General features: G+C 46.1%; 1 protein-coding gene across 1 annotated transcript in view; it reads left to right on the forward strand.

Annotated features, from left to right (window-relative positions):
• Nucleotides 1-16,800, forward strand: part of ACSF2 (acyl-CoA synthetase family member 2) — a gene marked incomplete at its 5' end in the record, with an annotated part of 58,005 nt that extends 41,205 nt beyond the window's left edge. The window contains 6 exon segments of the mRNA XM_081184567.1: nucleotides 10,900-11,007; nucleotides 12,130-12,281; nucleotides 13,770-13,911; nucleotides 14,785-14,895; nucleotides 15,742-15,810; nucleotides 16,559-16,800. Coding sequence (XP_081040693.1) covers nucleotides 10,900-11,007; nucleotides 12,130-12,281; nucleotides 13,770-13,911; nucleotides 14,785-14,895; nucleotides 15,742-15,810; nucleotides 16,559-16,609 — 633 coding nt within the window. The 3' untranslated portion in view covers nucleotides 16,610-16,800.
• Between the last annotated feature and the right edge of the window lie 183 nt (nucleotides 16,801-16,983).

A 16,983-nucleotide genomic window follows, 5' to 3' on the forward strand; every position in this document is an offset into this window, starting at 1 on the left:
CAACATTGCAATATGTTGCTATATCACAGTGTCTAAAATAAGGATGAAACTATGTAGAGGTGAACAGTAAGACTGGGCGATACCTGGTTTACAACATCATTATATATCACCAGCTAGACATCAGAATATACTGATATATCACAATGTCTGAAATAAAGATGGAGCTTTGTTGGGGCATTGTCTGGCTTCACAGTTTTCCCACATTGTGATTTTTGCTTACCACACACGCACAGACACACCATGATTCTATATTGCCAGGTCAAAAATTATGAAACCGATATCGCAATATGGTCTTCAAACCGGTTTTAGATGATATATCACCCAGCCCTAAATGATATATTGCCTAGTCTACAGTTGTAGCCAGCAAATTCTGGAAGGCACCCCCTGCAAAAACAACACTGCCAGCATGGATTGCCATGTGCCCAGATTTTCCTGGACATTTTTGCGATTTGCGCCCAGACCCTGCTTCCGACTGCAGTATTCCGGATATGTCTGAGAAATTCCGGATGTATGGCAACCCTATTAGCATAGGCATATGATTGCGCTCTGCATGGCTCGCCTTGTGGCACTGCAGAGATTAAACAAGACCCACATGTTTTCTATTCAGAACATATCAAGCAAGGCACAAAGGCTGTAATGGCAGTATTTACCAGGAGATGCTTTTTCAATCCCCTTGCAAGCCTACTGACTTTAAAATTTAGCAAAATGGAAATTCTTTTCTTCTGGAGGTTTTTTGGGCTCTCCTACTGCTTTGATGTGGGTAAGCTTCTGCAGGAGGTTTTGTGTAAGGGGAACATCAGTAAGAGCCCATTATGGGATGGCCTTAAATGGAATCACCTCTGGACTCTCTGTTGTCTGAAGCCTGAACTTCTTGGTGGCACTCGCTCCAGCGGGATTTAGTGTTTGCCTACTAACTTTCACAGTTCTTTACCAGGGATGAGTAAGAGCTGGGCAAAAAGCAGGCAGTGATTCTTCTCACAAGGCTCACAGTTTACCTAGTTCATGCCAGTGTCTCCTGGGTGGCATGCGGTCAGGAAGTGACAATGGCTCCTGTGTCAATTCTCCTTCTGCACCAAGGCAACAAACACATCACTTTCACTGGACCTCTATTCAGTCCTCTTGCTTGGAGGCTCCCATGGGGCCTGGACCAGCAGGATGGTCTCAGAAGAGGCAGGATTATCCCGCAATCCCCTCCTTCTTAATTGATTAACAGTTCTGCAAACATTCCCTGCCATAGAAGTGCGTGAATCAAGTGGCCAATAATTTACGAAGGTCAGACTCCTCGCTGCCTCTCCGCAGAGGCTCTTGTGGGGTAAGCAAATCAATGCACCATTTTCAAATCAGCATAAATATAGATTTCAGTGGCATCATAGCTCAGGGTTGTTTTGGTCCTCCTAGTTTTTTATGTAGATGGTCCACTTTCCCCCTCCCTTTTTTTTAAAAGCACACCCTTACGTTTCATTAAAATTAACACATGTACCGTCTGTGTAACACCCCCTGCCCCCGTGATACATTGCAACATGGTTTGCAAATAGCAAAAGTCTGAATTCACCACGTGGTGCAAATAAAAATTCATGACTGAAGTCACTAGGTTGTTGTTGTTGTTGTTGTTTAGTCGTTTAGTCGTGTCCGACTCTTCGTGACCCCATGGACCAGAGCACGCCAGGCACTGCTGTCTTCCACTGCCTCCCGCAGTTTGGGAAGACTCATGTTTGTTGCTTCGAGAACACTGTCCAACCATCTCGTCCTCTGTCTCCCCTTCTCCTTGTGCTCCCCCATCTTTCCCAACATCAGGGTCTTTTCCAGGGAGTCTTCTCTTCTCATGAGGTGGCCAAAGTATTGGAGCCTCAGCTTCAGGATCTGTCCTTCCAGTGAGCAAAGTCACTAGGTTATTATTTATTAAATCTGCATACCGCCCTTCATCCGTAGACCTCAGGGCAGTTTGCAACACAAAATGGCACCATAAGAAACACAAAATAAAGGTAAAGGGACCCCTGACCATTAGGTCCAGTCGTGGCCAACTCTGGGGTTGCGGCGCTCATCTCTCTTTATTGGCCAAGGGAGCCGGTGTACAGCTTCTGGGTCATGTGGCCAGCATGACTAAGCCGCTTCTGGCGAACCAGAGCAGCGCACAGAAACGCCGTTTACCTTCCCGCCGGAGTGGTACCTATTTATCTACTTGCACTTTGAGGTGCTTTTGAACTGCTGGGTTGGCAGGAGCAGGGACCGAGCAACAGGAGCTCACCCCGTCGTGGGGATTCGAACTGCCGACCTTCTGATCGGCAAGTCCTACGTAATAAAAATAAAAACAAAAGCAAACTAATAATTCCTCTTCCCACAACACATTGTTTCACCCATAAGTTCTAATGAGGATAACAGAAGAAATGATTTCAAGACAAATGCCTGCTGCTAGGATAAATGAGTGCCATAGAAAAAGCGGGCGAGGAGAGAGAGAACTGGTCTACCTGTCCTTTCCGTGCACTTGTCCTTACTGTTTTTCTGAACGCTGGGATAATCCTCCCAGTCTCAGACAAATGGATTAGTTACTTAGCGAGGGCATCTATGAAGGCATGGATAAAACAGCAAGTTAATGTCACATACTTTTCTGCAACGGCTGCCAAGCGGCACTTCTGAAGCTCACGTAGGAGCTGGAGAAATACTTATGAACCACAAGAATGCTAATCATTCTGGAAAGTAGATTTAGCTCCAAGCCACCAATACAGAAGAATAACAGGAGGTTGGTTTTCAGCATGGTAGAAAAACAGCCTGAGATCTTCAGTGGTCTGGCCAGGTCCAGTGGGTTGATATCTTTCACATGATGTGTCTGAAGACAGGGCCATTTGCTGAAAAAAGAAACCCTTCTGATGATGCTGGTTCTTTTCAGGCAAAATTCTGTATGTAGCAGGGCTGGATTAGCCATGAAGCAAAATAAGCATGTGCTTAGGGCATCAAGGGAAGGGGAGCACCAAAGAAATTTTCCATTGCTGGATTTTCAACATTAATAGTCAAATATTGCTCAGCTTGAGTGTTCCATTTTCTCAGTTGAAGTATATTGAAAACCCCAACAGAGCAACTATGCAGCAAGGTAGACCGGAGGCCTTATCTCGACTAAGTATAGAAGCAGATGTGTTATGTAAGATTAGTTCTAATCAAAGACTTTGCAATTAGAAAATGTAGGAGAATTTTTTCAAATGTAAATAAAGTGGAACTATACAAAAACAAACAGTTTCCATCTTTTTTTTTATATAATCATATTTATTAGCATTTCCAATAATAACAGAATAAGAAAAATAAAGAAGATAAAGAAAAGAAAGAAAAAGAAAGACAAATTTACATTCTTGCTTTCATAACCTTCTTTCCAGGACTCCCTCCTTCCCCTCCCGACCGTATTCCCCTTTCCCTAGGTTGGTTCCACAAGCTCTCATTCCCAATTAAAACCTAATATGTTTAACCCTTTAGCCAATTTAAATTTATACAATCTTACCATCACTCCTCATCTTTAACAGAAATAGAAAAAAGATTTTCCCCCCAAGATCTGCCCCAATTTCCTTCCACGAATTCCCCCTTTTTTTAAAGAAAACATGTTAAATCAAGATACCAAAGTTATATAAAGAAATAGAAGATAAAAGATATAAGAAGATTCAAAAAGTTGGTTACATAGCCTTCGGATTCCAAGATTCCCCCTCCCTTCCCCGGTTTGAATTCCCCATGTCCATCAGTCTGTGTGTTATCAGCCTGGAAGTCTCAAGTCCACAGCCAAATTTTTCTCATTCCACCTTGCCGGTTTTCTTTAAATTTATTTGTTTTATTGATGTTTAACTTCAAAAATCCAGTCTAATAGAGGCCTTTAGTTTCCTTGGTCTTTGTTGCTCCTCCCATTGTTCTTTCCGTGTCGTAGTTGGTCCTTTGTTCTTTTTATTCCTTACTTTCTCAGGTTTCTTGTCTTGTTCAGCTGCTAAAACGTTCTTATTCCAAAATCTAGTATCTCTACAGAGGTTTGTTATTCAGGAACAAAAACTTACGTCCAGTCCCTTCCTTTCTTCAATAGAAAATTCTGTTGTCTCCTTTTACTATAAACACCTCTGTAGACAAAATAGTATTTCAGTTTTGCAGCTTTCCCAGAAGATAAAACCTGTGCACATCCCAGAGTAGTTTTCCACATACGACCGCTTGTAATGTCCCGAAACCCCTCTAGGGGGATTGCAGTAACTTTGTATCCTCTAATCCAAAAGTCAAATTGTTGTTTCTTTTTTCCCCCAACAGTTTGTATCCATATTATATCAAATTGTAACAGAATTAACCAGCAAAATACTTGTAACAAAATCCTCTTTATATTCTCAAGATTTGACAGCTACTTTGACAGCTGTCAAATTCTCCGTCTCTCTTCGCCAGGTTCTACGAATCGCCCCGGTTCCCAGGGGGGGTTGCCTTTTCCTCTCACCCTCCACTTTTCTCCTCCAGCACAATTCTTGTAATTTCGCATCGTGGAATTAATAATTTTTATCAGCAATAAACTTCTGGATCGATCTTGGTTGCCCAGTCCTTGTTTTAGCATGTTTACAATCAGGGGGGGACTGACTTCCTTTTTAGATCGCCCCCGCTCGTGCCGAATCAAAAAAAAATTTCTTTTTTTCTCCTTTTATACCCGGTTACCCAATTACTCACGGGTTGTTGTTAAAAGTCCGAATTTCCAATGGAAGAAGCCAGCTCTCTCCGTCGAATGGCATGCGGCTGCGCTCGGCAGGGGAAGCGGAGGACTCACAGCACCACGCCGCTCCCCGGCACCCGATCCGAAGCCTTTAAAAAGGCTCCTTCACGAGTCGGGAGGGCGCTATCAGTGCCAGCCGAGTCACCATGTCCACGGGCTCCGTGCCCGTGGTTTTTAAGGGTCCCCGCGTCGCCGGCGCGGTAGGACCCAGCCCCTGCCGAGCAGACTCCCTCCGGAGCTCGGAGGGAGTCCGCCATTCGGCGATGGCGCCAACCCGGAAGTCCTAAACAGTTTCCATCTTACTGTAGGTTTTGATTCATTTCAAAAAACAACTTTTTGTTTTATGCTTTATTGATGTTTATCTTTTGAACTAGATCTATAAGGAGGCACAAAAAAACCCCAAAAGTGCTTTGGGCCTCTAATGGCCTTAATCCGGCCCAGGTATGCAGATGTAAATGAGACGTAGAGCTGTGTGTCATCAGCATATTGCTGACAATGTACTCCAAAACTCTAGATTACCCCACTCAGCAGTTTCATGTAGTAGTTAAACAGCATGGGGGATAAAAGTGAACCATGAGGAATCCCACATTGAAGGCTCCACGGGGCTGAAGAACATTCCCCAAGCAACACCCTATGGAAACAACCATGCAAATAAGATTAGAACCACTGCAAAGTGGTGCCACCGACCCCTAAATCAGACAGTCACTCCAGAAGGATACCAAGGTCAATGGTACCAAAAGCCGCTGAGAGGTCAAGAATTAACAAGGACACATTCCCCCTGTCTCTCTCTCGACAGAGATCATCAGGCAAGGTGACCAAAGCAGTTTCTGTGCCAAACTGAGCCTAAACCCCAATTGAAATTGAGAGAGAGAAAATCCCTAGAGCCCACACACTGAGCAGGTGTTGCCCAGCAAGCAAGGTGGAGAGTTTAAAAGCACTTCTCATGCTGAATAATATAAGCACACCTAGTGTGGAATGAGTTTTCAGCTCCCTGGCTTGTTTGGGGGACAAGGCCCACTCAATGTGCCGGCTCTCAGAGCCTAGGGGTGCTCCTGAAAGATCTTGTGGGAATTTTGATGGCCCCATGAGATCTTGCGAGAGCATCCCAGAGCCAGCGCACAGAGTAGGCCTTGCCCCCCAAGAAAGATGGAGAGCACGGATAAGGCTCTTCCATGGAGCCTCCTGAGTCAGAGACGGCCTGTCACCAGATACCTGGTCCTGGGGGATGTACACAAGATTCAGAGCTATGGTCCTGATGACCTGCTTGTGGCATCTCATGTGGGAAATGCAGTGCTGGACAATATGGGCTTTTGGTCTCATCCTGCAGGGCTGCACTGAATGTTCTTAACAGCACAGTCGTTCATGCCTCCAGCGGTTTTTACAACTGCATAAAAGGAAACATAGACAAAATTTATTGGGTGCATTCAGGGAAATAGGCCAGGATGCAAAGTAAGCAAACCCTGTTGCTACTTTACATTACAGTGGTACCTCGGGTTACAGGTTACAGACGCTTCAGGTTACAGACTCCGCTAACCCAGAAATAGTTCCTCGGATTAAGAACTTTGCTTTAGGATGAGAACAGAAATCGTGCGGCGGCAGCGGGAGGCCCCATTAGCTAAAGTGGTACCTCAGGTTAAGAACAGTTTCAGGTTAAGAACGGACCTCCAGAACGAATTAAGTTCTTAACCCGAGGTACCACTGTACAACTGACATTATTTATTTCTGGGACTTAATGACACACTAGGTTTAGCCCCAGAACCTGTTTTCACTGTTTGGGCTCAGCTGTAGGACATACGAAGAAAGAGCAATATAAACAGGAAATGCCAGTGAGCATGCGCAGATGGTTTTCCCTCCTTCTTTGGAGGTCTTTAAGCAGAGGCTTGACAACCATATGTCAGGAGTGCTCTGATGGTGTTTCCTGCTTGGCAGGGGGTTGGACTCGATGGCCCTTGTGGTCTCTTCCAACTCTATGATTCTATGATTCTATGATTCTATGATTCTATGATTCTATGATATTAGGAGGAAGGGCTTCTAGGTCAGACAGTGTAGGTTTGAGCCTTTCCAACCTTCACTCTGCAGGGTCTGCATACCATCATCCGCAGCAATCCAAATCAGCCCTTCCAAATATAGTACTGAAGACATATAGGACTTTGTCCTGGGGCTTTGCACGTACCCAGACCCCAAACGGGACAGAGCTATGTGCCAGTTTCTTCCAAGTAGACAAGGACAAAAAATGTTGGGGGAAACAGGGAGCAAGATGCCAAGGGAGGATCCGGAAAGAACATTGGTGTTGATTTCAAGTCTAGACAGAATACCCAGTGTTATTAGAGGGATAATTAAATCCATCTCACAGGGCAAGAGGGGACAGGACCGGTAGACGGCTATTTCTCTCCAAGTACTTCTGTTGGTTTATTATTTTATTCCCCCGTCTGCCACATTGTCTTTGAAGTTCAAAAATTACTCTTGTTTCCTAGCCAGGTCTACCCTTTTCTCTTAAGCCAATACCACTTTATTTTCGCCCTGGTATTTTGAAAGGACTTGAAACGTGGCTCTTAATAGAAATGTTGTTTGTGTCAGGCTGGCATAATGCAAGCCTGGTAATAAAGGTGGACATCTCCTCTACATCCAGCAGAAGGAGGGCAACACTTTGCAGTACAAATGTTAGGAAATCGTGGCAACACATTCATGTACTATCTGTGATAGTTGGTTGAGTGACGAAGGGAGCCATCATGATGGAAAACTGTCATCATCTTTGGGCACACACACTCACTTCTTTCTGCTCAACTCAGGTCTCCGGTCAAACAGGGTTTTTGTAGCATTTTAAGCACTCCTGAGCTTCCAGATACTTTTCTCTGCAACGGAAGTTGTCATTCTGGCTACTACTTTTCCAATTTTGATTTGCACCCACACAATACCTCTTCTGCTAAAGAATGGCTAGCAGGGATGGGTCCTTTTTCATTGCTGTGCTGTAAGGAGAGAGGCACTCAGCCCCACATGGCACAATTGGGGAGACACACCTGGCAGCCTGTTCCCCCTGAAAAATACCATTGCTTTACATTTGTGCCTGCTGTTAGAGCAAGGTGGTGCCTGCGCTCTGCCCATTCCAGTGATCAAAGTCCAGAGGCAGTGGCAGCTCAGGAGTGCCGCTGCGCATTTGTGGATGTGTTGCAGTTGCTCACAGTTAAATCTTTCCCTGTACCCCTGTCCTCTTTGCTATTAGCTTGAAATACCTTCCGACAGAGAATGAGATGGTTGGATGGTGTTCTTGAAGCTACCAGCATGAGTTTGATCAAACTGCGGGAGGCAGTGGAGGACAGAAGTGCCTGGCGTGCTCTGGTCCATGGGGTCACGAAGAGTCGGACACGACTAAACGACTAAACAACAACAACCTTCCGCATGTAACACATTTAAGAGTGTGTGTGTGTGTCTTTGGATATTTCACAGCACACTCTTTCTCATGCCTGGCTGTCAGGGGCTGGACTGAGGAGGAATGGTGGAGGCCTCCCCTCCCCCCTTCTCCTGAACCTTCCCGAGAACAGTATAGATTTAGAACGGTGGTTTGCAGAGACTGCATAAGGGAAAAGCTGGGAAATACAGTGGATGCTCGGGTGGCGAACGTGATCCGTGCGGGATGCACGTTCGCAACCCGCAGCGTTCGCAACCTGCGTCTGCGTGTCTGCAAATGTGCAGGTTGCGATTCAGCGCTTCTGCGCATGTGCAAAGCGCGACTTGGCACTTCTGCACATGCGTGACCGCCGAAACCCAGAAGTAACCCGTTCCGGTACTTCCGGGTTTCGGTGGTCTGCAACCCGAAAAGGCGCAACCTGAAGCGGCTGTAACCCAAGGTATGACTGTATTGGAAGAGGAACAGCAGGAAGAAGAAACACTGGGGGAGAGACAGCTGACAGACTCAATGTCTTTGGAGAGCATTCCTGAGCCCCCCTCTCCCAAAACTAGGCATGCATTCAGAGTAGTAGTACAGAAAGCTCAGAGACAGAAATCCCAGATCAGCCGGTATAGGAATGACGTAGGATAAGAGAGACGGAGGGGGCGGGGCTTTACTTGGAGCAATGCCATTGTTGAATAAGGACTACCTTCCTTTGTCTCTCTCTGTGAATACTGAATAAATTGCGTGGTAAGAACTCTTTGTGTTTATCTGCTTCTTTGGATGCCACCAGGGGAGGGATAGCATTCCCTGAACCTGGACATTAGTAGACTTGGCAGCAAACTTGAAATTCAGAAGCAGATTTTAATCTTTGCTTTACCCTTTGGCCATTTGCTTCTTCTTGCTAACTCATAGGACATCTTGACCGCACTGTAACCGTGCAGCTCGCTACCTGTGACCAACAGTATCCCAAGCCTGTGAGTAATGTGTCTCCTTCTCGCACCAAGGAGTAGCTTGGGGAGTATCTTTGCTTCCTCTGAATTCAAGGCGTCTGTCACATGAAGACTGGTAGAATAGCCCTTCACTGGGGATAGTGTAAAAACAGGCTACACTTCCAGTATCATCAATAGTAAATTACCCCTTAGATATACCTGGAGGAGTTTTCTGCCAGCGCAAACACAGAGTGAGAGAGCCAAGAATAAAACCCAGGCACCCCGATGAACAGCCCTGCCCAGTAAATCAAGGTTCCTCCAAATTGCCCCTTTCTGAGTCTCCAGAAATGTTTATTTCATTCTATTTTGAAGACTGGCTTACACTGGCTAGTGTTTAAACAACATTAGCAGCCGAGGTTTTATAGCAGTGTTTAGATTCAAATAGTTCTGCTAATATGTTTCTTATTCCCAGTTTAGCCCTGGGCTCTGCATTCCCTAAGAAAGAGGCACTTGTCACCAAAAATAAATTGCATGCCTGCAATATTCAGAATGATTCTTGGTAAATCCACTAAATGAGATGATCCATTTGCCAAATAGTTGCGGTTTGAAATTATTTTCAGCCAACTATGTGATTATCTTCTCTATGACCTCTTTTGAACTAAAGGGGTTCCAAGGATTTCTCCAAATGTTAGCCTAGCGCACAAATGATACATGAGCTTAATTTTAGCCACCAGAAGAATGCTGCACCTATAGCTCAGGACTGTACAACTTTTTAAAAACACGTCAAGTGAATCTGAAACAGGGTCTTTGCAAGATCAGGCATGGTCAAAGGAAGTCTTAGAGTACTTGTGAATTCATCCTTAAAATGTCTCTCCAGAAATACTGCTTCTTGGTGACCTGTTTACTGAGCGTTCATCCTGATTTGTTTTCACAAAGTTAGCCAAGAGGTATTAGGATGTTGGCCATTTATTCAGCACTCATTCCGATATGCTTGCAGGGAGGTTATATGACATTGCCTCAAGCAGTTGTTCGGTCCCATTCGCTTTTAGCAGATTTTCCTATCAGTCGCCCTTCTGTGCCCTGTATCTGGATGAGAACAAAGACCTATCGAGTCCAGCGTCCTGTTTTTTTAATCATGGCTAGTCAGGTGTGTGTATGCTCTCGCATGACACATGACCAGTGGTCCATCTGGTTCAGTATTTACTCTGACGCAGCAGCTTCTCCATGGTTGCAGCCATCTTTGAAGGAATGAAGTGGGAACACTCAGGTACAAGTATGGGATACCTTACTAATCCATAGTTTATGGCTGTAGGTTTTTTATGAATGTGGAGACCCACAATCAGGACATGAGGGCAGGAGTCCTCTTAACGTTACAGGTGGCAACCATTTTGCACCCATTCAATTGATGCGCAACTGCTGACGGATGGTTTGTTTTGGACCCGGAAGAGGGTGGAATGAGGCATAATGGGGCAGAGCGGGCTTATGCATGCGCCGCTGGTGCACAAATGCCCACAACACAACCCCCATGCAAATTGGGAGTTCCCTGTACTTGATCCTTCCTTCCCATGAGATACCTCCTTTCCTCTCCTTGCAGGGAAACAAATTCTGCAACGATCCAAATATACCAAGAGGTGGGTGAAATTTGCAGATTAAGCTGGCGCATGCAAACTTACATTGATGATTTGTTTTGCTCGAATAGCGTGGACTATAGTGGGGCAAAATAAAATGCAGTTCCCTGAAAGACGGTCGCTTCATAACTTCCCTGATATGGTCTTATCTGCTGCAGATGGGAGCTTTTGCCCATAACACTTTAGCACTTATTCTGCATTGTTTAGTTTCTCTCTCAGCTGTTTTGTTTCCTTTGTGTTTTGCAGGTTGCATATGGAACCACAGAGAATAGTCCTGTCACCTTCATGGGGTTCCCTCAAGACAACATTGCCCAGAAAACAGAGACTGTGGGATGTATTTTCCCACATACAGAGGTGACTGATTCCCTTTGTTGGTGTAAACTGGGGGAAATGGGTGAAATTGCACTAAGTGCTTGGCCCGTGTCTTGAGCAGTTCATCCCCCATACCTGAATTCTGTTCAGAATTCTGTTAATTTCCTGGGGTAAAATCCTAAAAAAAAAACCCTCAACAACTTTGGGGTAAAATCCTAAGAAAAGCTCAGCAACTTCAATCCTAAAAAAAGGTTCACAACTTTGGTCGGCCCTTTGGTCAGCCCTCGCGGCCCTTCACTTCATCAAATCTGGCCCTCTTTGAAAAAAGTTTGGACACCACTGGAGCATGACCCATCCTCCCTTTCTTTAAGGAATGTGTGTAAGTGCAGAGACAAGTACAAAGCCAAGGCTGCATTCAGCAGCATTGGCAGGAGTGTGAGATATTCACTGAGAAGAGGTTTTCCTCAGTGCAAGGTCATAGTGGAGAAGCTGATGGTTACATGTTCAGTATAGCATGAAGATCTAGCAAGGTAAAGTGCTAGTGGATCTCTCTGTGTATTCGTATGTTTACAAGGCTTACTTCTAAGATCAGAGGAACTGTATTATGGTAGATTAGTTCCTGATGGACCAGCACCTCTTAAAGTTTATGTAGCTAGTGTGTTTATGCTTCCCTTGTCTCATGAGGCAACAAGCACTCTAAGCTGAACCAAGTAGGAAAGGAGTTGTCTTAACTGGGAACTCTGGAAAAGATTGACTACAGTGGTACCTCGGGTTACATACGCTTCAGGTTACAGACTCCGCTAACCCAGAAATAGTGCTTCAGGTTAAGAACTTTGCTTCAGGATGAGAACAGAAATCGTACTCCGGCGGCGCAGTGGCAGAAGGAGGCCCCATTACTAAAGTGGTCTTCAGCTTAAGAACAGTTTAAGGTTGAGTACGGACCTCCGGAATGAATTAAGTACTTAACCTGAGGTACCACTGTACTGGAAAGAATTAAGACTCTGATGTTCTGCTGAAAGACTCTGTTAATCACAACACTTTTGCTGTATCTTCTGTTGTCACGCCCTCACAGTCTCTAACCTGAACATGCTTCTGTTCAACTGATCTCTTTTATTATGCCACTCCATGCCACCATTAATGTTTCTGTTTCCTCTGTATTAACAGGCAAAAATTGAGGATCCCGAGACAGGGGAAATTATCCCACTCAACAGCCCAGGAGAACTTCAGGTCCGAGGTTACTGCGTCATGCTAGGGTACTGGGCAGACCCCAACAAAACCAATGAAGTGATGGATGATGAGAAATGGTACAAGACCGGGTACGTTGGGGAAGAAGCCATTTGTTCATTGGGAGAATCCTTGGGAAGCCAATAGGATCTAGTAGGTGGAAGGCTGGATGGAGAATCCATTCAGGGCCATAAGCTGCCTTTTAGCAAGTCAGTATCTCGTCATGTCAGTCACCCTAACTGGGCAAATGAGGACAAAAATGACCTATTGCATAAAATTTGTACAGGGCTGAATTTGAGATAATGGGGTCACCTGATGGGGAATGGCAGACAAGCAACATGTCCACCCCTAGGCCTAAGTCTTACCCAACACTCACTCAATAGCAAACTTGTTTCATACATAGGCATGGAGTTGTGGGGGAGCCACTCTCTCATGGTGCCATCCCCTTGTGACTATTTCCCACCAGATCACCACCCTCCTCATTGGTGGGATGGTGATCTGTTGGGGAAAAACCCATGCAATCAACGACACCTAGCTGCATTATCCATTAATCTGCTGCTGCTGCTGCTGCTGCTGCTGCTGCTGCTCCCAAGTGGGATAGACAGCTCCATGGAGAGGGAGCTGCCTCAAACCTCCGGGTGTGCATGAAGGGAGCCTTTGTTCCCTGGCATATGATATCTCACTACGTCATGTCTTGCCACATTGCAGAATCTGGTATTTGGTTATGCAGAATTCACAGAGTCCTGCTTGTGATCTCTTGCTTATGCAAGTACAGAGGACTGGCTGCTAAAAAAAACTAGCTGAAAAGGGAACATTTGGGCTGAAACTCAACATTACTCTAAGCTGACTGTTCCATCAGCACAAGCATTTGCGTTTGTCACATGGAACAATCTCCCTTCTCTTCTCCCAGTACCCCGTTCCGGGGGTACTCCTGACCTGCCAAAACCATTTTGGAGGAGTTGTGTGGGGAGGAGATGGGCAGAAAGTCCCATTGTACTAGTGGGATTTTGTGCTGGTTCCTGCTTGCCTGGCTGTTTAATTGAATCTGGTCTTGGGCACCTAAGCATTTATCATATCAGGCATCCCCAAACTCGGCCCTTCAGATGTTTTGGGACTACAACTCCCATCATCCCTAGCTAACAGGACCAGTGGTCAGGGATGATGGGAATTGTAGTCCCAAAACACCTGGAGGGCCGAGTTTGGGGATGCCTGTATCATATGTATGGTGCAACAACAGCTTTTGGAACAGTTGTGTACAGTTCTGGTCTCCTCACCTCGAAAATGATATTTAAGAGTTGGAAAAGGTTCAGAAGAGGGAATCAAAACAAAACAAAAAATGATCAAAGGGATGGAACAACTCCCCTATGAGGAAAGGTTAGAGCATTTAGGGCCTTTTAGTTCAGAGAAAAAGCGAGCAAGAGGAGATATGATTAAAGCGTGTAAAATTACATAGGACACAAGAGCCTGGTGTTGGACTAGGTGTGGCCCTGGCCTGCTCCAGCAGGCTCTTCTTCTGTTCTCCAGTGGAGCATCTAGCAACATGGCAAGGTCAGGGTAGAATGACTGTGATATCCTTCCAGGGACATGGCTATTCTTGATGAGTATGGCTACTGCAAGATAGTAGGCCGCTGCAAAGACATGATCATCCGAGGAGGAGAGAACATATACCCAGCAGAGCTCGAGCAATTCCTACATACCCATCCTAAGATTCAAGAGGTGCAGGTGAGAAAAATGGTGAGGTGGGACATGGGAACAGGCCCTCCAATCCTCTGGTTTGGCTATGTGCTGGACCCAAGGATAACTCATAAACCACGGTCCAGGACCAGTCCAGAATCCAAAGGTTCCACTGGGAGTCAGTCCGACAGGGCCAAGGCAGGACACGAGGCAGGGAACCAGGCAAGGGCAGGGGCAGGATCTAGCATACAGCAAAGTTGCTCCCGTAACCTGGGGCAGGGTCCGACAGCCTTTTATCAATGTTGGGGTAGCAGCTGGTCCTGATCCCCCGGCGACTCACCTCCCTGTTTTGCCTGAAGGCGAAAACTCCTCCTGCGAGTACTCAGGTCTCTCCTTCTCTCAGACCTTAGTCTCTGCAGCTCAGGAGATGTTGGTGGGTTACTAGACCCAGGGGCCGCCTCAGCCTCCCCTGACCAAACCAATAGTGGAGCAGCTGTAAGTGATGGCTCAGCTGAAGGCAACGAGGTAATCCCCGCATCTGGAGCCAGGGAAGGCTCAGCCCCCTGACTCGGCTCTGTTTGTTGCAGGGGAACCTGTGCAGACTGGGACTCTTCAGGATCAGGCCCCAGACTTGGTTTAGATAATGCCTGAGGCAAAGGATCCGGTGCAGACTGAGTCTCCTCTGGTTCCGAGCCCGAGCCCGAGTCCCAGGCCATCACAGGCTAAATACTTAAGGCTGAATGTGAGACAAATGCCATGTGGCTCCAGCGCCATTTAGGGAAATGAGTTCGCTTGTGGGTTTCCCACAGGAACCTGGTTGGCCACTGAACTAGATGGGTTGTTGGCCTGACCCAGCAGGGTCAAGAACCCCAGTAAGTTGGGTGGGCCCCATGATCAACTTTCCCCTTCTCTTTCACTCAGGTAGTTGGCGTGAAAGACGAGCGAATGGGAGAGGAGATCTGCGCCAGCATCAGAGTGAAAGCTGGAGAAGAGTGCACAGTAGAAGAAGTCAAGGCATTTTGCAAAGGGAAGGTAGGAGCTTCGAGATGGGTGGCTGTGTCCTGCTTTTTCCCACCCAATAAAAAGAAAGAGCAAGCTCTCCAGTGGTGAGGTTCTGTCAAGGGCTGCTTCCAGATGGGTGGTTCCTAGCTCAGCCCAATCATTGCTCTTCCGTTGTAAGCTATACGCGGAATTGCAATCGATGTCCCACACTATCAGGAGGATTGTGCTTTTCGAGGTGTGCATTCCACTATGTTCTGTATACATCCATGGGGGCATGGCACAGCTGCTGTGGGTAGGGCCATTTGAACCTCAGCACACGTCCACTATAAGTGGTGCTAAAAGCATCTACAGTCGTACCTTGGTTCTCGAATGTTTTGACTCCTGAACGATTGAAACCCAGAAGCGACTGTTCTGGTTTTCAAACATTCTTTTGGAAGCTGAACGTCTGACGGAGCTTCTGCGGCTTCTGATTGGCTGCAGGAGCTTCCTGCAGCCAATCAGAAGCCACGCTTTGGTTTTTGAATGCTTTGGAACGACTGTACGCTTGTCCCATTTGGGCTGCTCTTCTGTTCTTCTGAAAAAGACAACTGGGCTTTCTATAGTCTGAGGAAAGACGGAAGGGCTGTATGATAGGATGACAGCCTCAGGTGGATGCCTCATAAAAAGTGACTGAATAAGCATGGCAGTTCCACACTAAATGCCTAGTGTGAAAGCTCCCGCTGTCTTAATATCAGTTGGGGATATGGCTTTAGATAAAATGCAGTTTTATATTCCATGTTGGAGAGGCACTTGCTCTGAGTCCTGCTCAAGCAGGGAACAGCAAGCCCGCTGTATAAAGATTGAGTCAGTCCACAGCCATTGGCTTTTCTTTTGCAGATCGCTCACTTCAAGATCCCTCGGTACATAGTGTTTGTGAAGGATTTCCCGCTCACCGTCTCGGGCAAAGTGAGTGACAGTCCAAAGGCTTTTGCTTGCTTAGCCCCAATAGGTTGCATGGTGCTTTGCGGAGTGCAGGAAGATCCCTGCCTCGAGGAACCTGCAAACTAAACCAGTCACAGTGGAATCACAGGGGAGGGGAAGAGGACATAGTGTAAACAGGGAAGGAGTGTGTGCTGTTGCTTGAGTTACATGGGCTTGGGCCTAGTTACAGACTACTGGGTATGGAACTAGTAGATGGGTGGGCCACAAGTGGGTTTTGAAGAGGAATTTGAAGACGTAGGAGTGGTGGCATCTAGGAGGCAGTGACTAGCATATGAAGGGCAGCAGGTAATAGAAGGTGGGATTTTTTGAGGGAGGTTGAGACTTTTAGGTGATGGAGAATGGTGGAGTCCAGGGAGTGAAGATCATAAGGGGAGACATGTCAGGATGATAAGATAAAGGGGGAAAGGACTTGGAGAGATTTGAAGGAAAGGACAAGAATGAATCCAGGAGAAGATGGGGAGTCAGGGTAGGGTTTTAAGGAGAGGCATCGCATCATCAGAGCAAGGAGAGACAAGTGAATGACTTTGGCAGCAGAGTTCTGGGTCGAGGTGAGGGGCCCAAAGTGAGGCAACATAGAGAGAGAGAGCACTTTATGGTAGCCTAAATGAGAGATGGCCATAGGCATGGACCAAAATATTTGCAGAGGGACAACCAGTATGTTTGCAATGCTGTAACCAATCCCTTTCTTATTTCCTTCCTGTTCCAATCTTAGATTCAGAAATACAAACTGAGGGAGCGAATGGAGAAGCATCTTCAGCTTTGAACCCAACAACCCAACGCAACCCAAAATTAACATTTCTTCTGCCAACTTTTATACTTCAGCTTTCTAAGCCGTTAAGAGAGCTGGCAACCTGCCTTAACATAGCAATCACCAGCCTGCCTTAAGATGCTTTAGTCAGGCCTACTTAAAATAACGTGGGGTTTTTTCTAATAAATAAAAAATCTGTTTCTTTAGCAGAGATTACTTCTTTGTGTTAAGAAATTCCACCTCACTTTGTTAAAAATACAAAACTTGTTTGTATGTCTGGGAATGGTATCCAGAAATATGATTTCCTCCCAGTAAGGAGGACCGTAAGGGAATTCCCATTGCTCCTTGTGATCAGAGCACATCATGGAAGAGACATAGTCCTACCTTTC

The sequence above is a fragment of the Podarcis bocagei genome (genome assembly GCF_964188305.1).
Source record: "Podarcis bocagei genome assembly, chromosome: 2".
Taxonomy (NCBI): Eukaryota; Metazoa; Chordata; class Lepidosauria; order Squamata; family Lacertidae; genus Podarcis; species Podarcis bocagei.